Below are 19116 nucleotides of genomic sequence, written 5' to 3' on the forward strand. Positions count from 1 at the left end.
CCGGAGAGAGCCGAACCCAAAACCTTCGTAATTCGCGTGCGTTGCACTACCTATTGTGACACGACGACGAATATCAATGCGTACACTAACTTTAGTATTTAGAGCATCCCTGGGAGTGTTAGCCAGAGCCACTCAATGGCATGGTGGGCGGATGTGGAAAATCCTTTTTTTAACGTAAGCGGATGGATTGACACCCGTCGCGAAGCAAAATTTCTAGTCCAACGCACGCGTAATGCGGAGGCTCTGGGTTGGGCTCCCACGTGCTGCACGTTACCTTTTCGTCCAATTTCATTTCTCCTCATAATATCGTTATGTTCAACATTTCAGTTTCAGCCGCAGGGAATTTGCTGGGTGCATTTTTTTGGTTTCAGGGTCTGTTGCTTTTATCTGGCCATGGTTAACAAAAATCGAGCCCCCTCGATGTCCCTCCATAATTAGTACTGTCATGTATACATACATGCTGTAAGTCTCACTTCGCTTCCCGTAGAGGCAAAGTATGTGCCAATAGAGTTCCTGAACAACACTTTGCAATGTGTAAATGTGCTTTAAACGTGGGTCTCAGAACTCAAAAAGCTGCGACGGAACGTTCACGCATTTGTCCTGCATTTAGCGAAAAATCACCAACGCATATTTTTTCCTAGCACAAGTGCTTCCACCGCTATTCTGGTCGCACCTAGAACATAGTAGCACTAGTGTGTTGTTTTCTAATGTGTTGCAAAGAATCTATGGTTTCCTTTACCACACCACAATGATGTCGCGAAAGAATCGCAGCTTTCATTGAAGTAAAAACTGCGAGAACAGAAATGATAACTTTTTAATGGCTGCACATATAGATGCACCAAAAAAATGTTGATCTTATGTTTCACTGTGCAGAACAAAGACAGAATAGGCGTATTCAAAGAAAAAAAATATTGCGGCCGATTTTTCATCAATAAGGGGCAAACGACTAACATAAAATTGGAAGCGAGCTTCACCCCGAGCCACCTATTGCTTCGTTTGGAATCTTTATAGATAGATCTCGCCATATATGACCCAAACGCCTGCATTTGATTTCTACACATTTGCATATTGTGACGCCACTGTACGTGGGAGATCTTGCATCTGTCTTTCTTATGTTACTGTGCTCTGAAAACAAAGCGAGTAGCGCGAAAAACTTCGTCCTCTTCCGGTGCACTTGCTCCAAACCAACAAATGAAACGTGCTGGCTCTCATTCAGCGTTGGCCGAATACATTCACAAACTCCGTGCTTAACACCCGAACCTCGGTAAGAAAAACTTAGTTTCGGCATGTTGCCTGTGGGTCACACTGGTCAATAAAAGGTTAATGGCACCTGCAATGGTGTCAGTGATTACAACAGCACAGACAAGATCTAGACCATCATCTCACTCTCCGCTGTCATTGGGTTAAAAGGTAAAGCGGTAATTGGCAGAGATAACTTACGCATGGGGAACGCTGATGGCGTAGGACGTCTTAGTCGATGTAACCGCTTTGTTGAGCAATGTCCGAGTGAGCGTGTCGCTGTCGTCGGTAAAGGTGTCCTTACCGCGAACGTAGTACGGAATGAAGGCATAGTCACAGGCGTCGGTGTTGATCTTGTCGTAGTTTTGCAAGTGAACGCCGAAAGTGCAAAACAATGGAGCTTTGCCCAAGGGACGTTTCACGGGGGGTGGTGTAGGTTTTGCTGTAATATAATGAAAGAGCAGCGCTGAACCACGGATCACACGGCTCTCAATGCAGTAAAACCAAGGCCGATTCAAATAGGTCGCGAAGCTTCGGGCGAAAAGCGGTTCAGTACAGATTGTCACCGACATCAGCATGGGGGGTCATGGGAGCAGCGATCGAAGCGCGACTATGTTTGGAGGGAACAAACATTGGGAAAGAAAAACGCCTTTTTTAATTCAAACGACACACAGTTAGATTCATTCAACGAAAATAAAATTCCAAGTCAATTTTATATATTCGTGATGAGTTAAATAAATACGTTTAATATAATTATTATTAATGAATGCATTTCTTTTCAGCGTCCATCGCTACAGGGGGCGTTGACGCCACTATCACTCGCAGTGCAATGCACGTCTTGAAATGGGCAGAAAGGCGCAACCGTACCACCTGCTGAAATACGCCCCCCTCACAATTTGTGATTTTTTGCTTGTCGAAGTTTCTCTGAATTTGGTGACGCGGGTAGCTTCATTGCTTCTTAATCTGTTCAGTCAAAAGTAGTGAGTTACGACCGCCAGTTAATTGTGTAGTTGTTTTCGTGCGACTGCGCTTGCCGACGGACTTGGCATCCAACAATAGGATCAGCACTCTACACCTAAAGCTTTCGTCGGCCTCCAAAAAAAGAATGTTCTGCGCAGGGATGCGATTTCGACAACCGTACGGATGGCCTTTTCCTGCATCGCTTTCCACGCTGAAAGCTCGAAACGCCCATCAAGTTGAATGGCGGGGCATTTGAATATATAGCTCCAAAGGAAGTACAACAAAACAAATTTCGCGCCTTCGAAAACAAAATGACGTCACTTCTGCTTTTAACGGACATGGCGTCACGTTATTTTTACTTCCGCCGGAAGTGTTCCCACCACATACAGATGGCGCTAAGCCCCATGACCCGGCGATGGACCGCCATGTTTTGAACGTATGGGCTCCTATGGAAGCTTCGATACCAGGTACATTTACCTTGGTAAAACTTTAGACGTCAAAACGGAAGCAAAAAATTGGAGGACGCTTAAGCTTCGCCTTCAAGAGTGGGACGCGACAGCGTTCCCGTCGACCCGCCAAGGGGTATAAGACAATGCGCTACGTCACAGCAATCACTTACGATGCGCCCCGCATCGGACTTGGCGCCCACCTATCACGCGGTGAGCGTCGAGCAACGCAGCGTTCGGCGCGGCAACGAAACGTGCGCTTGAGCGAACGAAACGAACCAAAGAACTCGGTGTCTCGGAGGGGAAACGATCTACGCCAGCCAAACGTCGTGATCGGCACGGGCAGAGATATAGATAGTAATATAAACCGGGAGCACGGCGAAGCGTCGTCAGGGGAGAGGGAGTCCCGCGACGCGCCTGGCAGCGGTCCCAATGCGCGCGCGGCGCGCCTCCTGTCGGGGCAGCGCCGTACATTGAGAGGAGGGGGTCTTCTGTGTTTGCCGCAAGATGGCTCTGCGTGTGCGGGAAGCGCAGAAGAAATGCAGCGGAAACGCACTTCGCAACTCGTGTAATTGTGACTTTTGTACGTTACATGTTCATAATTACCGATATACACCGCAGTATAACTTTCCACGGCTCGTTTCGAAGGCAACACCGCATTCACTAGAGGCGCGTTTGCACCGCTTGGAAGCATCGAACTCGTGGCTGAGTGGTAGCGTCTCCGTCTCACACTCCGGAGACCCTGGTTCGATTCCCACCGGGCCAATCTTGGAAGTTGCTTTTTATTTATGAAGCGCTTGCCGTGCTTTAACTCTCACGGTCAACGCCGCAAACGCCGACGCCGACGCCGACGACACCGGCTTTTCTGCGACACGAGCTACTTAACGCTATCGCGTTAAAAGATATGAGCAATTCTTTCGCGCACACATCTGAGTCGCTGAATTGACTGATGACCATACCAGATAAGGCATGATTATCGGTTGTGGTATAGTGCTTTCCAGAAAGAACGGTCGTTATGTGTTACTTCGTAGGCGCTCCAAAGGGAGGCCAAGGTAAGTGTACCTGGTAGCGAAGCTTCTATAGAAGCCCATAGGTTCAACGCATGGCGGTTCATCGGTGGTTCATGGGGCTTAGCGCCATCTATATATGGAGAGAACACTTCCGGTTGAAGAAAAAATTATATGATGCCATATCCGTTAAAAGCACAACTTACGTCATTTTGTTTTCGAAGGTGCGAAATTTGTTTTGTTTTTTTGGGCTGCGTTTAGACCTATATATTCAATTGTCCCATGATTTGACTTGATGGACGTTTCGAGCTTTCAGCGGGGAAAGCAATGCAAGAAAAGGCCAGTGGTACGGTTGTCGAAATTGCACCCCTGCACAGAACATACTTTCTTTGGAGGCCGACGAAAGATTTAGGTTTAGAATGCTAATCCTATCATCGGATGCCAAGCCCGTCGACCAGCGCAGTCGCACGAAAACAACAATTGTGTGGCGGTCGTAACTCACTACTTTTCACTGAAAGGTTAAGAAGCAGTGAAGCTACCCGCGCCACCAAATAGAGACAAACTTCTGCAAGCAAAAAAGCACAACGTGTGAGGGGGGCGTATTTCAACAGGTCAACTTTACGGGCGCGCCTTTCTGCCCACTTCAAGAGCGGCATTGCATTGCGAGTGATAGCGGCATCAACACCCCCTGTAATGACGGGCGCTGAAAAGAAATGCATTTATTAATAGTAATAAAATTAGATAAATTTGTATTTCCTTAAATCGTAACAAATATATAAAATTGACCAATAATTTTATTTTTGTTGAATCAATCTTACTGTGTCTCGCTTGAATTAAAAAAAAAGCGCTTGTTTTCTTTCCCAATGTTTGCTCCCTCCAAACATAGTCGCGCTTCAGTCGCTGCTCCCATAACCACGCTGGCTGATGTCGGTGACAGTTTGTACTGAACCGCTTTTGGCCCGAAGCTTCGCGACCTATTTGGATCGACCTTGGGGAGACCGCCCCAGGTTGCCGAAGTTACCTCGTTGCCACGAGCGCTTCTTGAATGAAGATTGAAAAGCATGTATAAAAGCGGCCACACGCTAGGCGGCTGTGATACCATACCAACGCCACGAATCCATGCGAAATTGCCGCACGACTGACCGCGCGAGGCACTTTGCGTGTATTCGTGGGCTGCTTTCAAGCTCGGAAAAACACTTTTATTTAGCACATATTTAGCAATAGAAAGCTGTATCGGGAGTGTTTCATGTTGCTCTACAGATTTCTCATTGACACTTTTCTTCTACTTATAATAATTGAGAAGTTCGTTAATTAATAATCTATTTAAGTGGAATGCGAAAAATAATCTGAGTATCTCCATGCGGCGGCACACTACATTAGCTTGGTTCTGTTTGTGCATATTTTAAAACCATGGTGCATGATAGTTGGGACACTGCATATCTTCCGGCCCACGAAAGTGCCACATCGAGAAGTTAATGACCACACACTTTGTATGGGTTAGCCGTGATGACATCACCCGTGTGATCATCGTTGGAGACTTCAGTGTGGACATTTGAAAAGCAATCAAGAGATCGTTCCCTCAGTTTTTGCTAGGAGAGTTTGGTTTACAAGTGCCACACCAAGCCATGTTTACTCGAATACTTAACAACGGTCGTGTATAGCCTGAACTTTGGCCAAGATTCTAAGATTCTAACTAAGGCAATCAGCGTATGTCACCGCAATCACAAAGCTATCATTACTACAATTACGAAATGATGAGAATAAATGCATGTACCCTCGCCTAACCCTGTGTGATATGGTGCAGCTTCGCTGGTCATCCACCTTCACAGAATGGAACGCCTACTCAATTTAATTTTTAAATATTTTAGAGCCCTATGAAACGTCTTTAGTTTTAATTTTACATGCAGTTGCGCTGTGTGATGACATGATGAGAGGAACTTACGTACGCTAATGAGGAAATCACGCTGTTACTATTCGCTTCTTAAAGAAGCCGTTATATTGTCTGCGAACGCTTTCACGCTATCGGTGCACCACATGATAGATAAGCTTGGTCTTGTAACTACGTCACGTGAGTGTCACCTGGCTCTTGGCGCTTGGTTAAGGATTACAGCTGTACCTTACATGTACTATCATCTAGGATATAATGGTACAACTGTGCTTGGAAAGAAAATGGGGTTTAGGACTGCTAGTTATAATTATTGTGCTGCTATCAAAAAGAACAATGCCATTTCACAGTGAAAGATATTTTCGGTCCTCAATACTGGCACAGCAGTTAATACTTCGTCGGATGAGCAGCTGCAAATGATGACCACTAAACGTACACTTCGGTAGTAAAAAGTGAAAATAGCAATAATATAACGCTGAAAGTGGTACGTACTGAGCTCTGCTGGTCACAGTTAGGTTCTTTCACTTCAGGCATTATTGATTTTAATATGGGGCACCCCAGCTAACATAAGCAAAGCGATTTAAAAAGAAAGGGGTGGCGCTAGATACCAGGAGTAGACCGACGGTGTTCTGTCAGCAGTCGTCTTCCGCAACTGGATATCTATTGTGCTTTCTTTCAGAAAGTTGGCCGAAAGTATTTATCTTTTCTATTCACTGGTTTATTAGCCTTAGCGGTTTAAACGCAGAGTTCCGCTTCTCATTTGGATAAATCGTAATGAATCATTATAAAGTACGATTAAATTTCTCATATGTGTCTTCAACATGGTAGCGTTATGATTGAAACAAGAAATTGTGGCGGAAACTATCGACGATGATTGTGAAGTAAATTAAGCGAGTATGTTATGCGAACCGCAGGAATTAATAAATCACTGAATAAGTTAATGAAAAAACGCGACAGCGTTCCCGTCGACCCGCCAAGGGGTGTAAGACAATGGGCTACAGGGCAGCCATCACTTACGAGGCGCCCCGCATCGGACGCGGTGAGCGTCGAGCCATATGGTCGAGCAACGCGGCGTTCGGCGCAGCAACGAAACGTGCGCCTGAGCAAGCGGAACGAACCAAAGAACTCGGTATCTCGGAGGGGGAAATGATGCACGCCAGCCAAACGTCGTGATCGGCACGGGCAGAGAGATAGACAGATAGTGATCTAAAGAAAGAAAGGACGCTTGATTCTACAGAGGGAGCAAGGCGAAGCGTTGTCAGGGGAGAGAGTCCGGGCCGCAAAGCTCCAATGCGAGCGTGGAGCGCCATCTGTCGGGGCAGCTCCGTACATGGAGAGGAGGGGGTCTTCTGTGTTTGCCGCAAGATGGCTCTGCGTGTGCGGAAAGCGCAGAAGAAATGCAGCGGAAACGCACTTCGCTACTCGTGGAATTGCGACTTCTGTAAGTTACATGTTCATAATTACCGATATACACCGCAGTATAACTTTCCACGGCTCGTTTCGAAGGCAACACCGCATTCACTAGGGGCACGTTTGTACCGCTTGGAAGCATCGAACTTGTGGCTGAGTGGTAGCGTCTCCGTCTCACACTCCGGAGACCCTGGTTCGATTCCCACCCAGGCCACTTTGGAAGTTGCTTTTTATTTATGAAGCGCCTGCCGTGATTTATCACTCACGGTCAACGCCGCTGACGCCGACGCCGACACCGACGCCGACGACACCGGCTTTTCTGCGACACGAGCTCCTTAACGCTATCGCGTTAAAAATCATTACGGACAGGATGGCTCACGGTTATCTGTGGATAAGGTGGTTTAGGGAATGGGGAAAGAAAATGGGCACTGTAGGATACGGCCGCAGCAATCACCTCATATCTGAAAAAGAACCCGTCTCTTGGCCATGCCACAGGAGCTCCAGTGCCGTTTCCTTGACTTTGTTGTTTCCGTGAGTGAGCAGAAGATAGTAGCAGCAGTTAGTCAAGCAGCAGATAGTAGATAGCGTCGCAGAAGATAGTCAAGCCCTGGAGTCGCTGGCTTGCGCTGCTCCGCGAAGGCTGGACAATCCTACAGAACGGCTGATGGAGGCTGTGCTCTGACATTTTTTTGCCCCTGAATCCATAGAAGAGCCTTTGATCTCGTGGTTCCGTGGCGAAGGCTCAAGGCGTCTCTGTGTGGCAGCGGTGTGTTTTCTTATGCACGTTGTCCACTTGATGGCGACGATGCTAGGAGTGCGTTTGTGAACCGCAAACTTGTCATGTGTAGGATGGCTTGGCAAGGACGCTGGATTTTCGGTGGCAATTATAGGCCTACAGGTTTCGCGTTATATTTGCTGCTTTTTGTATTGTTTTGGGAGTGGACTCGCATTTATTCTAGGGATTTATAGATGTGGAGTGTTTAGCTTGTCGCCAGCCACCCCACTTCATGGACCCTTTCGTTACCTCCGCTAAAATGGGCGTGGCCGGTGGTCCACGTGATGGCGGTCGTCGACTAATGTACCTTGCACAGCTGCCTGCGAAGCCTTTTTACAGCTTCAGTGTTGGATAGCGCAGCGGGGGTGCACCGAAGCGAGCCGACTGCTTCTTTGTCATCAGTGCGAATACGCACATTGCAATTGCATTATTGCACGTGCCACACTGGGCACCCTAGTGACACTTCCGAAATGCATTGCTCGCGTAAATATAGGTGTCACGCGGTTGCTTCTAAAATTGTAGCCGACTTATTTTATTGACGCCATGACAGGTTGATTAAACGATGGTGTGACGACGGTCCAATGATGGAGATTGAGATGATGACGGCGCAACAACAACAGCAGCAATACGAACATGGTATGGCCACAACGAAATGGCGACTGTGTAATGACGATGGGAGCTGACTAATTTATATGTGTGTTTAATTTACTCAATATAAAACAGTGATATCCATTTGCGGAATGGCCTTTGACGAGAGAACAGCTTTGCTGTTCTTCGGGTTTTGCAATTTGCCGAGAAACAACTTATTTTGGTGTGCTCTCTATCGGCAAGCACACATTCTTTCAAGTGATGTTTTGCGCTGTAGACAATTTTTCGCTTTAGGAGACGACGACCGCGATGGACAAGTATTTTAAATGTACCTGGTTCTGCCATAGTTCTATCGGTCGGTAAGTGGGCACTAGAAGGGGATGACAAACCGCTGCCTAATCAATGACACTTCTTGCAGATATTGGTAATATTTATAGTAATAATACTGGCAATTCACAGAAGAAATGCCTAAGTTCTTAATAATATTATTCCAACACTTCATGTAAGGGTTGCCGTAGCCACAATTTCAAGAATTAAAATGTTATATTTCATTGAAAGATGCGAAATAAATAATATGCGAGACACTTTTCTCAGCGTCTCCCAATGCTTCCGGTTTCAGCACAATGTTCAGTCAAAATTTCAATCTATGGGGCTCAACACAGCTAATCAACACCTAGGCTGGTAAAAACGCTGACGTATTTTGCTTGCCACCGACGTGTTCAGATGCACGAGTTTTTGTCTTCGGCACAAAGAGCAAGACTGGCGTCATAGCCCTGAATACGATCCCTGAACTCGTGCACAGCTTTAGAGCACTATAGTTAATAGCCAACGTTAAGGGTAGGGGAAATTCAGGTGCTGTTCTTTAAGCCGTCGCCGTAACCCGAACATTACCAGCAGCTTTTACTCTCAAGTTTGTGTTGCGGCAAACGTATATAACCCGGAGGTTCTATAGTTAGACTTCTAGAGTCAAGGTGGCTCTCCAAAAGAGAAGCCGGTCACCGCTGGTTTGCTAGAGGCAAAAAAGGCCGAGGAGTAGCCGCCGTAGCACAGGGTGCAGTGCGTTCCTCGTTCTTACTGATTCTGCGCTGTCGCAACAGTGTTCAACTGATTGTGGCGCGCTCTCTGAGGGCACTACAATTTCTCAAAAAGTCATGGCTGCACCAATAACGTAAAGTAGACGCCTCTGGTGTAAGGTTACCGTTGCAACGTCTGTAACGTATCAGCTATGATTGTTTACTCACGACCGGATGGTGTGCGTACGTTTGCCTCGGTTGGGAACAGTGAGGAAGGTGTTCATACTTGCACGCTTGAAAGTAAAGCGTCAAGTGGTCGCTGGCACGTCACTGCCTGTGATGTTTCGTAGCGCAGCTGACTGGGGATGTGACTTTCGGCGCGCTCTTTCCTTGAGCTTCTCTATTGGGTTTGCACTGTCTCGTAATGCCTGTGTTTGTAATAGGGAAACCAGTGCAACGTTTGCACCAGTAGGACGAGCGCTTGATTTATGACAAAAAAAAATTCAATCGACATCCCGACCCTGCGAAAGCTTTTAGAAAACCACTCAAACTGCCGCCAATGGGGATATGAAATGTTTTACTTCTTTGTCTAGCCTTAGCACGACACCGCTGTTGAGCATTACGATTTTGTACTCTTCGACGCTCATCGCATTCACGCTGCTCTTCGGGAGTTTTTGCGTGGTCTACTAATGTCGGTCTTGCAATGAAATGAGTGTTACCAGGCACGTCTCCCTTTTATATATTAAGTTTCGTGACGTCACTCGCTGATTCGCATGCTTTTGTCACCCCTCACCGGACCCCGGCGCAGCTTATGCGACCATAATCTTTACCGGGGAGCACACGCGGCGAGATGGAACGAGCCTCGCATTGTTCACAGGAGCCTTATCAGCCAGCAAGCGGGTTCGACGCTCGTTTTTTGCTTTTCTTTATTGAAATGAGTACTGAGCTATGTAAAGTATGCCTGACGCCAAAGGTGATATGTGCTTTCTTATTGGCTCTTTTTTTTTCTTTCTTTTTTGCGGACGGGTACGAAAATTCTGGCCAGCTAGAGGCTAACAGCTTCTCTGGGAGAAACAAAAAAAAAGAAAAAAAGGAGAGGCCTCGAGTGCAGCGCTCATCCAGCCAGAAATATCTGGTAAATGAAGTGAATTGGAACTGAAATCCAGTCCACTTATTTTCTTGTGTACGCGTCTGCATATCTCACTGGCTTACTGCTCGTTCAGAAATAATACCGGCTGGTCGAAAGAACATTGTGTGGTATTTTGGATGGAACAGAAGTGCCCCTTGTGCTCAATTAAAATTTGAAGATTTCAGAGTGTTGCATAATGCTTAGAATGCACGACATTCCTCAGAAATCTAATCGAGCGTTTTGTGTGGAGCGCGAACGCTGCTTTCGGGGCATGCATTATTTAAGAATCAACGGACACAGAAGGTGAGTTCAAAACTAAGCTTGTGGCAAACCAATATATAAATTCTGAAAAACTCAAGTGTCACTGAAAAGTATTCTATGCTGCTCCTATGTTTTTGTAGCATTGCTGGCTGATGTATTTATGTTAATTTTCTGATTATATTCAACAGTGCCAGTTCAATGCGTATGTTCAATTGATAAATGTTGCCGACGCGATGGGTAAAAGGCATCGATATCTTTAGGGATATATGAATTATAAGAGAAGGTCCACAGTGAAGTTCGATGAAACAACCTCCGGGCCTAATATAGAAACATCAAGTGTTTCAGTGTGGTAAATGTATGACTTGTAGTGTCATTGTTGAGAAAACCAGCTTGGCAATTTTGTAAAAAATAGAATTTAGGAGCTCTTAATATGACATTTTGAATAAAGTAAGGTCTCTAATGGCGTGAAGGCCTTTTTGAAACTACCTGGATGAGATAAAAAATGTGAATTGCTGTTTCTCCCCATGTCCAGAGCAATGCAATAGCCCTCCCCCTCTCCCATCCCCCGCCTCCCCTTCACGCTGGATAAAGCAGTAAATGAAGACGGTGGTCGCACCATATAGTCAGAAGTTCCTAGCGGAAAGTATTAGCTCTTTGCAAAAGGTGGCTGAAAAACCTTCCTAGCCAAGCATCGGGTAATCTGCGGTGGATATTGCGAAGTCTCACCACCCGAGAGAACAATCGTAATTTAACAAAGGAAAAAGAACTGATTGCCGCAGCGTCCTGTCGGTTCAATTTCTTGGAGCCTGCGGCAAGAAATGAATTGCAGCAAATTTTCTTCGACAACAACACGCATTTGTGAACTGATGTACATCTGAAAGAGGTTTCTTATCAATTGTCTTGGAACGACAAATGAAACCTAACACCACGTGTAACCCGCGGCCGCCTATCTTGGTGATGTATATGAACAATATGACCGCTGCGGCTTCGGTCGCTCTGGTAGGTGGCTGCAGGGACTGCGACTCCAGAAGTTTTATATAGCTTCCTTGGTTTATAAGCAGAAAAGTAAACGCTTTTGTACGCCATAATATATCATGAAGGAGGGCACTGAACGTACATGTGGCCGTTGAAGGAGGTGGTGGACTGCTCACTGAAGGCGCAGTCGGTGGCGGTGTACTTGAGGATGGGACTGGTTTGGGCGCTGGAGGCGCAGTCGGTGGCGGTGTACTTGGTGGCTGGACTGGTTTGGGCGATGGAGGCGCAGTCGGTGGCGGTGTACTTGGTGGCTGGACTGGTTTGGGCGATGGAGGCGCAGTCGGTGGTGGTGTACTTGGTGGCGGGACTGGTTTGGGCGATGGATGCGCATTCGGTGGCGGTGTACTTGGTGGCTGGACTGGTTTGGGCGCTGAAGGCGCAATCGGTGGCGGTGTACTTGAGGATGGGACTGGTTTGGGCGCTGGAGGCGCAGTCGGTGGCGGTGTACTTGGCGACTGGACTGGTTTGGGCGCTGAAGGCGCAGTCGGTGGCGGTGTACTTGGTGGCGGGACTGGTTTGGGTGATGGAGGCGCATTCGGTGGCGGTGTACTTGAGGATGGGACTGGTTTGGGCGCTGGAGGCGCAGTCGTTGGCGGTGTAGTTGGTTGCGGGACTGGTTTGGGCGCTGGAGGCGCAGTCGGTGGCGGTGTACTTGGTGGCGGGACGGGTTTGGGCGCTGGAGGCGCAGTCGGGGGCGGTGAAGTTGGGGGCGGGACTGGTTTGGGCGCTGGAGGCGCAGTCGGTGGCGGTGTACTTGGTGGCGGGACTGGTTTGGGCGCTGGAGGCACAGTCAGTGGTGGTGTACTTGGTGGCGGGACTGATTTGGGCGCTGGAGGCGCAGTCGGTGGCGGTGCACTTGGTGGCGGGACGGGTTTGGGCGCTGGAGGCACAGTCAGTGGTGGTGTACTTGGTGGCGGGACTGGTTTGGGCGCTGGAGTCGCAGTCGGTGGCGGTGCACTTGGTGGCGGGACGGGTTTGGGCGCTGGAGGCGCAGTCGGGGGCGGTGAAGTTGGGGGCGGGACTGGTTTGGGCGCTGGAGGCGCAGTCGGTGCCGGTGTACTTGGTGGCGGGACTGGTTTGGGCGCTGGAGGCACTGTCGGTGGCGGTGTACTTGGTGGCGGGACTGGTTTGGGCGCTGGAGACGCAGTCGGTGGCGGGACTGGTTTGGGCGCTGGAGACGCAGTCGGTGGCGGTGTAGTTGGTGGCGGGACTGGTTTGGGCGCTGGAGGCGCAGTCGGTGGCGGTGTAGTTGGTGGCGGGACTGGTTTGAGCGCTGGAGGCGCAGTCGGTGGCGGGACTGGTTTGGGCGCTGGAGGCGCAGTCGGTGGCGGTGTAGTTGGTGGCGGAACTGGTTTGGGCGCTGGAGGCGCAGTCGGTGGCGGTGTAGTTGGTGGCGGTGTAATTGGTCGCGGGACTGGTTGGGGCTTTGGAGGTGCAGTCGGTGGCGGTGCACTTGGTGGCGGGACTGGTTTGGGTGTTGGAGGCGCAGTCGGTGGTGGAGTACTTGGTGGTGGAATTGGTCTTGGTGGTGGGGGCGCAGGTCTTGGTGGAGGTGGCATTGCCGGAGGTGGAACGGGCCGTGGCGCACTACTTGAGGATGTTGGAGATGGAATTGGTCCTGGAGCTGGAGGCGGCCTCGGGATTCGTGGGGGCATTGCAGTTAATTTTTCGTCTGTAGCCTTCTCCTCTGTACCAGTGGTTGTTTGTGCACTGGTTACCACTGTAGCGCGCACTGTTGGCTTAGGTGCCGCTGGACACGAATAAGACAAAAAAGGAGGAAATTATACAGAAGTAGAAAGACCATTACGTAATGCCGCAAAATAGCAACAAGGTCTAGTCAAAGCAAATGGACCCGCCGTGGTTGCTCAGTGGCTAGGGCTGCTGAGCACGAGTTTGCGGGATCGAATCCCGGCCACGGAGGCCGCATATCGATGGGGGCGATATACTCGTGTACTTAGATTTAGGTGCAGGTTAAAGAACCCCAGGTGGTCAAAGTTTTCGGAGTCCTCTACTACGGAGTGCCTCGTAATTATAAGTGCTTTTGGCACGTAAAATCCCATAATTTATTTTTTAATCAAATGGGCATTGCGATACATAAAGGGAGACTCAAGAGAAATAGGAGGCTGACCTCCAGGAGAACTATTACCAGCAAGAGTAGAAGCAGGGCTTGTTGATATCATTAAACACACGAAATTTGAATTCTTAGACGATACGATAGTTTCTAGCAATTTACAAACACCAATATTTAGAGGATAACCTTCAACTCACTCTAGGTAGACCTACGGACACGAATGGCCTAAATAAATGGCAGTTTCGTTCATAATTCATGGGCTGTGATATCAGAATGTTAATATTAATATCATGATGATATTTTACACTATTCGATGTGATTCATCAAAATTTATTTTGGCTTTGTATGTAGAATGTTACAGTTTTTACATGGACATCGCGTTAGGTGAAGAGTTCTGGATATATGAATGCTAGAATGGCAGACCATTGTGATTCTCGGCAGTATCCAGTGTGATCTTTCACAACGTATTATTCGTGCATTTATATAGGCTGTCTTAGTGTTCACATGGATTGAGTCATGCAAACAGTTCCTACCTATTGCTTTGCAAGGTCTTTGGGCCCCAGTCAAGACAATACTTGTGAAGCTTTTAGTCGCAAATGACCATTCAGCCTTTTTTACACGAAAATAAAACTATTTCAATAGATTCTATTTGGATCTACGCTTAAAAACAATACAACGTTATAAACACGGGAACGAAGACAAGAAATAACCAACACCAACGCTGAAAGCGCATTCTTACAGCATTTTAATTGTGCTTGAGAAGTTTTTGGTGACGAGACGGTCACAGTTGGCTCAGTTGAGACGGTCACAGTTGAGACGGCCTGTGGCTCAATATAGACAATGAATGAACGGACGCGGTCCTATATGTCTGAAATGCACCAGTACGGTTCAATAATTGTATGTAGTGCCGCCGACCACGGACTTAAATTGGTCATAGAGTACCCAGTGAGCCTTTGAATTGGCACTAAAACCTCCCTAATTGGTTGCCGACAAAGTAGTGAGAATGTCTGGTACTTCACCTCTAATAAAACGCACTCATTTTGGCCAAGCTGCATTTCAGTTGGTCATATTGAAAACGTCATTTAGTATTCAATTTAAACTGTGTACCAGCTAATATCGACCAACGGTAGCCGATCAAGGGCAAAGCTGAAGCAAAGTTACGTTGACAGTAGTGAACAATCCATTAGGCCATCTCCGTGTGACCAGGCTGTCTTGTTACTCGTGAATCGTCGTATGCCGGTGTGCTTACCCCCTTTGTACCTGGTTTTGCATGTCTAAAGCAGTGACACTGTTCTCGACAAGGGTGGGCGAAATTTTTAGAGCTTACTGATCACGAGAATAGACTTCTAGAGCAGCGTTTGCAAGGAAACGTAAAAAGCATTGCGTACGAAATGACATAGCGTTGCCATCGTGACGCGCATGCTACATACGCTAATTCGTTTCCGTAATTTACTCACGCAATGCTAACAAACGTTATTTAGCAGGCTTATCGTACGTAATATTTACGTGCGCTAACGAATTTAGCTCTGCCAAACATGGAAGCATGCACCCGCGGCTGCCGCTTCAGAGCGATTTGCTGTGATGGCTGCGCTCTCGCTGTCGCTGATCACAATTACATGTTGAAATGAGCTTTGAATTCCCCTCCACTCACCTGAAGCGCTGGTTGAGAAAGCATCGAGTGGCCGATTTCCGGTACAGTCTTGCTATTCTGGCATGCGTAGGCCTTACGTGACGCGTCGGCATAGCAATGCCAGGATGAATGATAGCAGACTGTCTCGGCCTAAATAGGTTTGGCATGAGGCACCAGACGATGCCCTGCGCCTGAACGCGTTCTCGATATTTTCGTTTAATTACCTTAAACTGCGTCTCGTACGGCACGCCCACCGTAACGTTGCACAGTGCGGCCAGCAGTATGATCACGAAGACGAACAGAAAACTCAAGACGGCCTTGATTTGCCTGGGAGGCTTGCATTTAAAGTACGTGAGGCACCGAACGCTATATATGTGCCGCTGTAGGTTATTTTTAATACCTAGTGTAACTTTATTGCCAATCAGTTCATGGATAGAGCGACAGCCGTCACCACCGCAGCTGAATAGGCGGCAAAGAAAGAGCGGCGCGTCGTAGAAAACCAAGAACGTCCGCTCATTACTCGGAATGAATGTGCCACGCTAGTATAAGCTTTCAGCACTTGTCAAGTTGAACGGCGCCCACTAAATGGCAACGCATAAAATAGCTCGTTTATCCGACTCAATAAAGGTCGCGTGAAATCATGTGCGCTTTACCTAACACTGCTTATCAAAACTACGCGTATCGAGACAATGTTTACTCACCTGTCAAGAAAGTGAATAGGGTGTAGCACACTACGACCAGCAGTATGACCAGGAAGGCGAACAGAATACACAAGACGGCCTTGATTTTCCTGGAAGGATAAATTAGGCAAAGATACGTGACAAAATGGCAAGTGCACCATAGAAAAAAAAATCTGACGACCGTAACAAAGCTGCAATAGTCTTGCGGACGTTGTTGAGCATTTTGTTTCCTCTTTTCTGAGGAAATGAATGATTGAACAATCAGAGATTGATGTTTTCTTGATACAGATGCAACTTCCCTCTCCGGCTAACATTCCTATGGAATGACCATTTATAAGCTTCCATTTTGTGTCATTGCTTTGTACACGCGTATGTCATGACGCTTCGCGATGCTTGCAGAGGTAGCGGCGGGCGTGCAGTTGAAATTCTCTCAAGAAAAATCCCCTTGTACCTCTAAATTTTACATTTTTTTGTCATATACATGAATCCTATTTGGTGAACTCTTAACTATACAGAGCACGATTCTACCTGCAGCGGCCCTTCTCAGCGATGCAATGTAGGAAAGACTGGTGAGCGATATATGTCGGTGTTTCGAACGGCAAAATCCGCTTGAAGGGCAGAGATAGTCGTACGCCTGCTATTATCATATCCCCCGTGAAATCAGCAATAAATGTACTACTCTTTCTTGTGTAGATGCCAGCGGCAAAGCAGCTGAGCCTGCCGAGCAGTTTATTTGACCAAAAGACATGGTTTGTCGCGTCTCTTTTTGGTGATGTTGGCCATGCATCGCCAAAAAATGAACCTTATTTCCGTAATACTGTGCGTTCTCGCAGTTTGCGTTGTGTGTATCGGCATATTCAAACGGCACTAGAACGATATACTGAAATAATTATTCTTGACAGCTGTTCCGAAACTCTGTACCTATTCGGCCGAATAGAGGCGTTGTGAGCAGAAAACAATGAAACGTATCACCTTTTCTCACCGAGTCATGGTTCAGACGAGAACACTTGGTCATCAGCCTTACCTCGTTGGGCGTTTTCACTACCCATATGCAATGAATGTTTGCGATACCACCAGCCATATGTTAGCCGTAGCTTTTCAATTGAGATTTATTATGTTTGATGTTAATCAATGGTGTGACCTTTGAAACACGCTTCCAGAATATATTTTCAAGAAGTCGTGGCTGCATTGAACCAGACACTGTCACAAGCGTCACTTCGAAACTTCAAGGTTTTAATAGGCGAACTTGTGCAAGTGCCACCCAAACCACGACGATTGCGGCAAGCGCAGTCGGAGATTGTCGAAAGCTGATCTACAGGTCAGACGTGCCGGCCATTTATAAATGACTCGTTGACGGCTTCGGTGTAATAGCTGGTGCTCGCGTACATTACAGGAAGTACGGCACATTCGCATCTCGCACAGAATCTGATTACACAATGTTTAGCGACAACATTGACATCAGGCATAATCAACGGTAACACTTGGGAGAGTTCCGATGCATGCGGGTGCGGCTTGCACTGATGGATACCTTTAGCACTTGTTAGCAGAAAGGACACACAAGTACACTTGTCAATCTGACCGAACGTATAAATTTAATAATCGCATTTCGACACTCCTCGGGTTATGGCATTCGAACATTGGAAACTTTTTCTTTTTTGTTTGGCAGTTCACCGCATAATAACGAATTCGCCATAACATAAGTAGATTGTCTTCGGCGGGCTCTCAGGTTTAACGTTCGTGCATTTGAAAAATCTGCAAATCCATGCAATCCTGAAGCGTTCTAGACGCTGAGAAATCCAGGAAACACTTACCAAGCAGTTCCGGCACTTTGTCGATACCTGGTCGCCGGGCTGCAAAAATATCAAGCCCGACTTGATAAAATGAACAAGTGGGAGAGAAAATGTTGGCGCACGAAATATTTCTTCAACCGGGATAAGATTTCTGCCGGGTTCGATGGCTACCGAATAGCGTATCTTTAGACGCCACTACAAACCTGGCGACAGCTTTTCTCTCATGGAATACTGAGGAACTATCCCAACAAATAATTCTTTAGCAATATATTTTTCTCTAGCAGCACTGAAAAAAAAGATACGAGTAACAGTGACAAAAACATCATGCGTACGAATTAGGTGACCCACGTGCACGAAGTGTAATAGAAAATAACGTATGATTAGTAATGTCTTAAGTCCAAATGGCCCCCTGTGCATCCTTGTACGGGATGCCCCCGTAAGTATTATTTTTCTTTTTCAAGCACATGGAGCTTCTAACGTTATACTTTCTCACTGTAGATACATTTTTGCATAATCTCACCACAGAAGCCAAGGTCACAAAGCACCGTAAACGGAGTGATGCCTAAATATTCGCACCATAGCTTCGGGTGCCCCACACGAGAATCAAGGGTTGTAACCGAGTATCACATCATGCGGCGACTGAATGACTCCGTGCAATGTACATCTCCTGCTGCGTGCCTTTCGTCAATCGTGGCCTTCACTGTGCAAAGTAAGCTTCAAGGGCATTAGGAACCTTCGGCTAAAAAGAAAAGACCATAGCTGGCAGCATGAAATAAACCACAGTATATTTAGCAGAAAGCTTTCTTTAGGTATAGTCTCTCGCATCTCGTCCAATATTGGGATTTTCTTTTTAATAAAGGAATGCCGAACCGATTTCTCCTGGCAGCCAAATGTTGAAACTGAATTACATTCGGTGGATTTACGTGCTAAAACCACGATTGTATTATGAGGCAGGCCGTAGTGAAGGAACCCTCGATGTATATGAGCTAGTTGGGGTTATTTACCATGCACCGAAATGCACCCTGCACGCTCATTTTCTTGCATTTCGCCCCCACAAAAATGTGGCTGCCGTGGTCGGGAGTTGACCCCGCCATCTCGTGTTAAGCAGCGCGAGCCCATAGCCACTAGGCCAACACTGCGGCTACAGGCAACTGTACTGTGCTCGCTGCGGACACAATTGTCGCACAAAAGCAGTCC

The 19116-nt window shown here is 47.3% G+C and overlaps 1 protein-coding gene across 1 annotated transcript in view; it reads right to left on the reverse strand.

Annotated features, from left to right (window-relative positions):
* LOC139056089 (uncharacterized) overlaps window positions 1-19116 on the reverse strand; it is a 52483-nt gene that overhangs the window by 27754 nt on the left and 5613 nt on the right. Inside the window, exons 4-7 of the mRNA XM_070533948.1 lie at window positions 17941-17979; window positions 16151-16239; window positions 11831-13498; window positions 1441-1681 (exon numbers count right to left, since the gene is read on the reverse strand). Coding sequence (XP_070390049.1) covers window positions 1441-1681; window positions 11831-13403 — 1814 coding nt within the window. The 5' untranslated portion in view covers window positions 13404-13498; window positions 16151-16239; window positions 17941-17979. The remainder of the gene's footprint in view (window positions 1-1440; window positions 1682-11830; window positions 13499-16150; window positions 16240-17940; window positions 17980-19116) is intronic.

Source organism: Dermacentor albipictus, chromosome 2 (assembly GCF_038994185.2).
Source record: "Dermacentor albipictus isolate Rhodes 1998 colony chromosome 2, USDA_Dalb.pri_finalv2, whole genome shotgun sequence".
Taxonomy (NCBI): Eukaryota; Metazoa; Arthropoda; class Arachnida; order Ixodida; family Ixodidae; genus Dermacentor; species Dermacentor albipictus.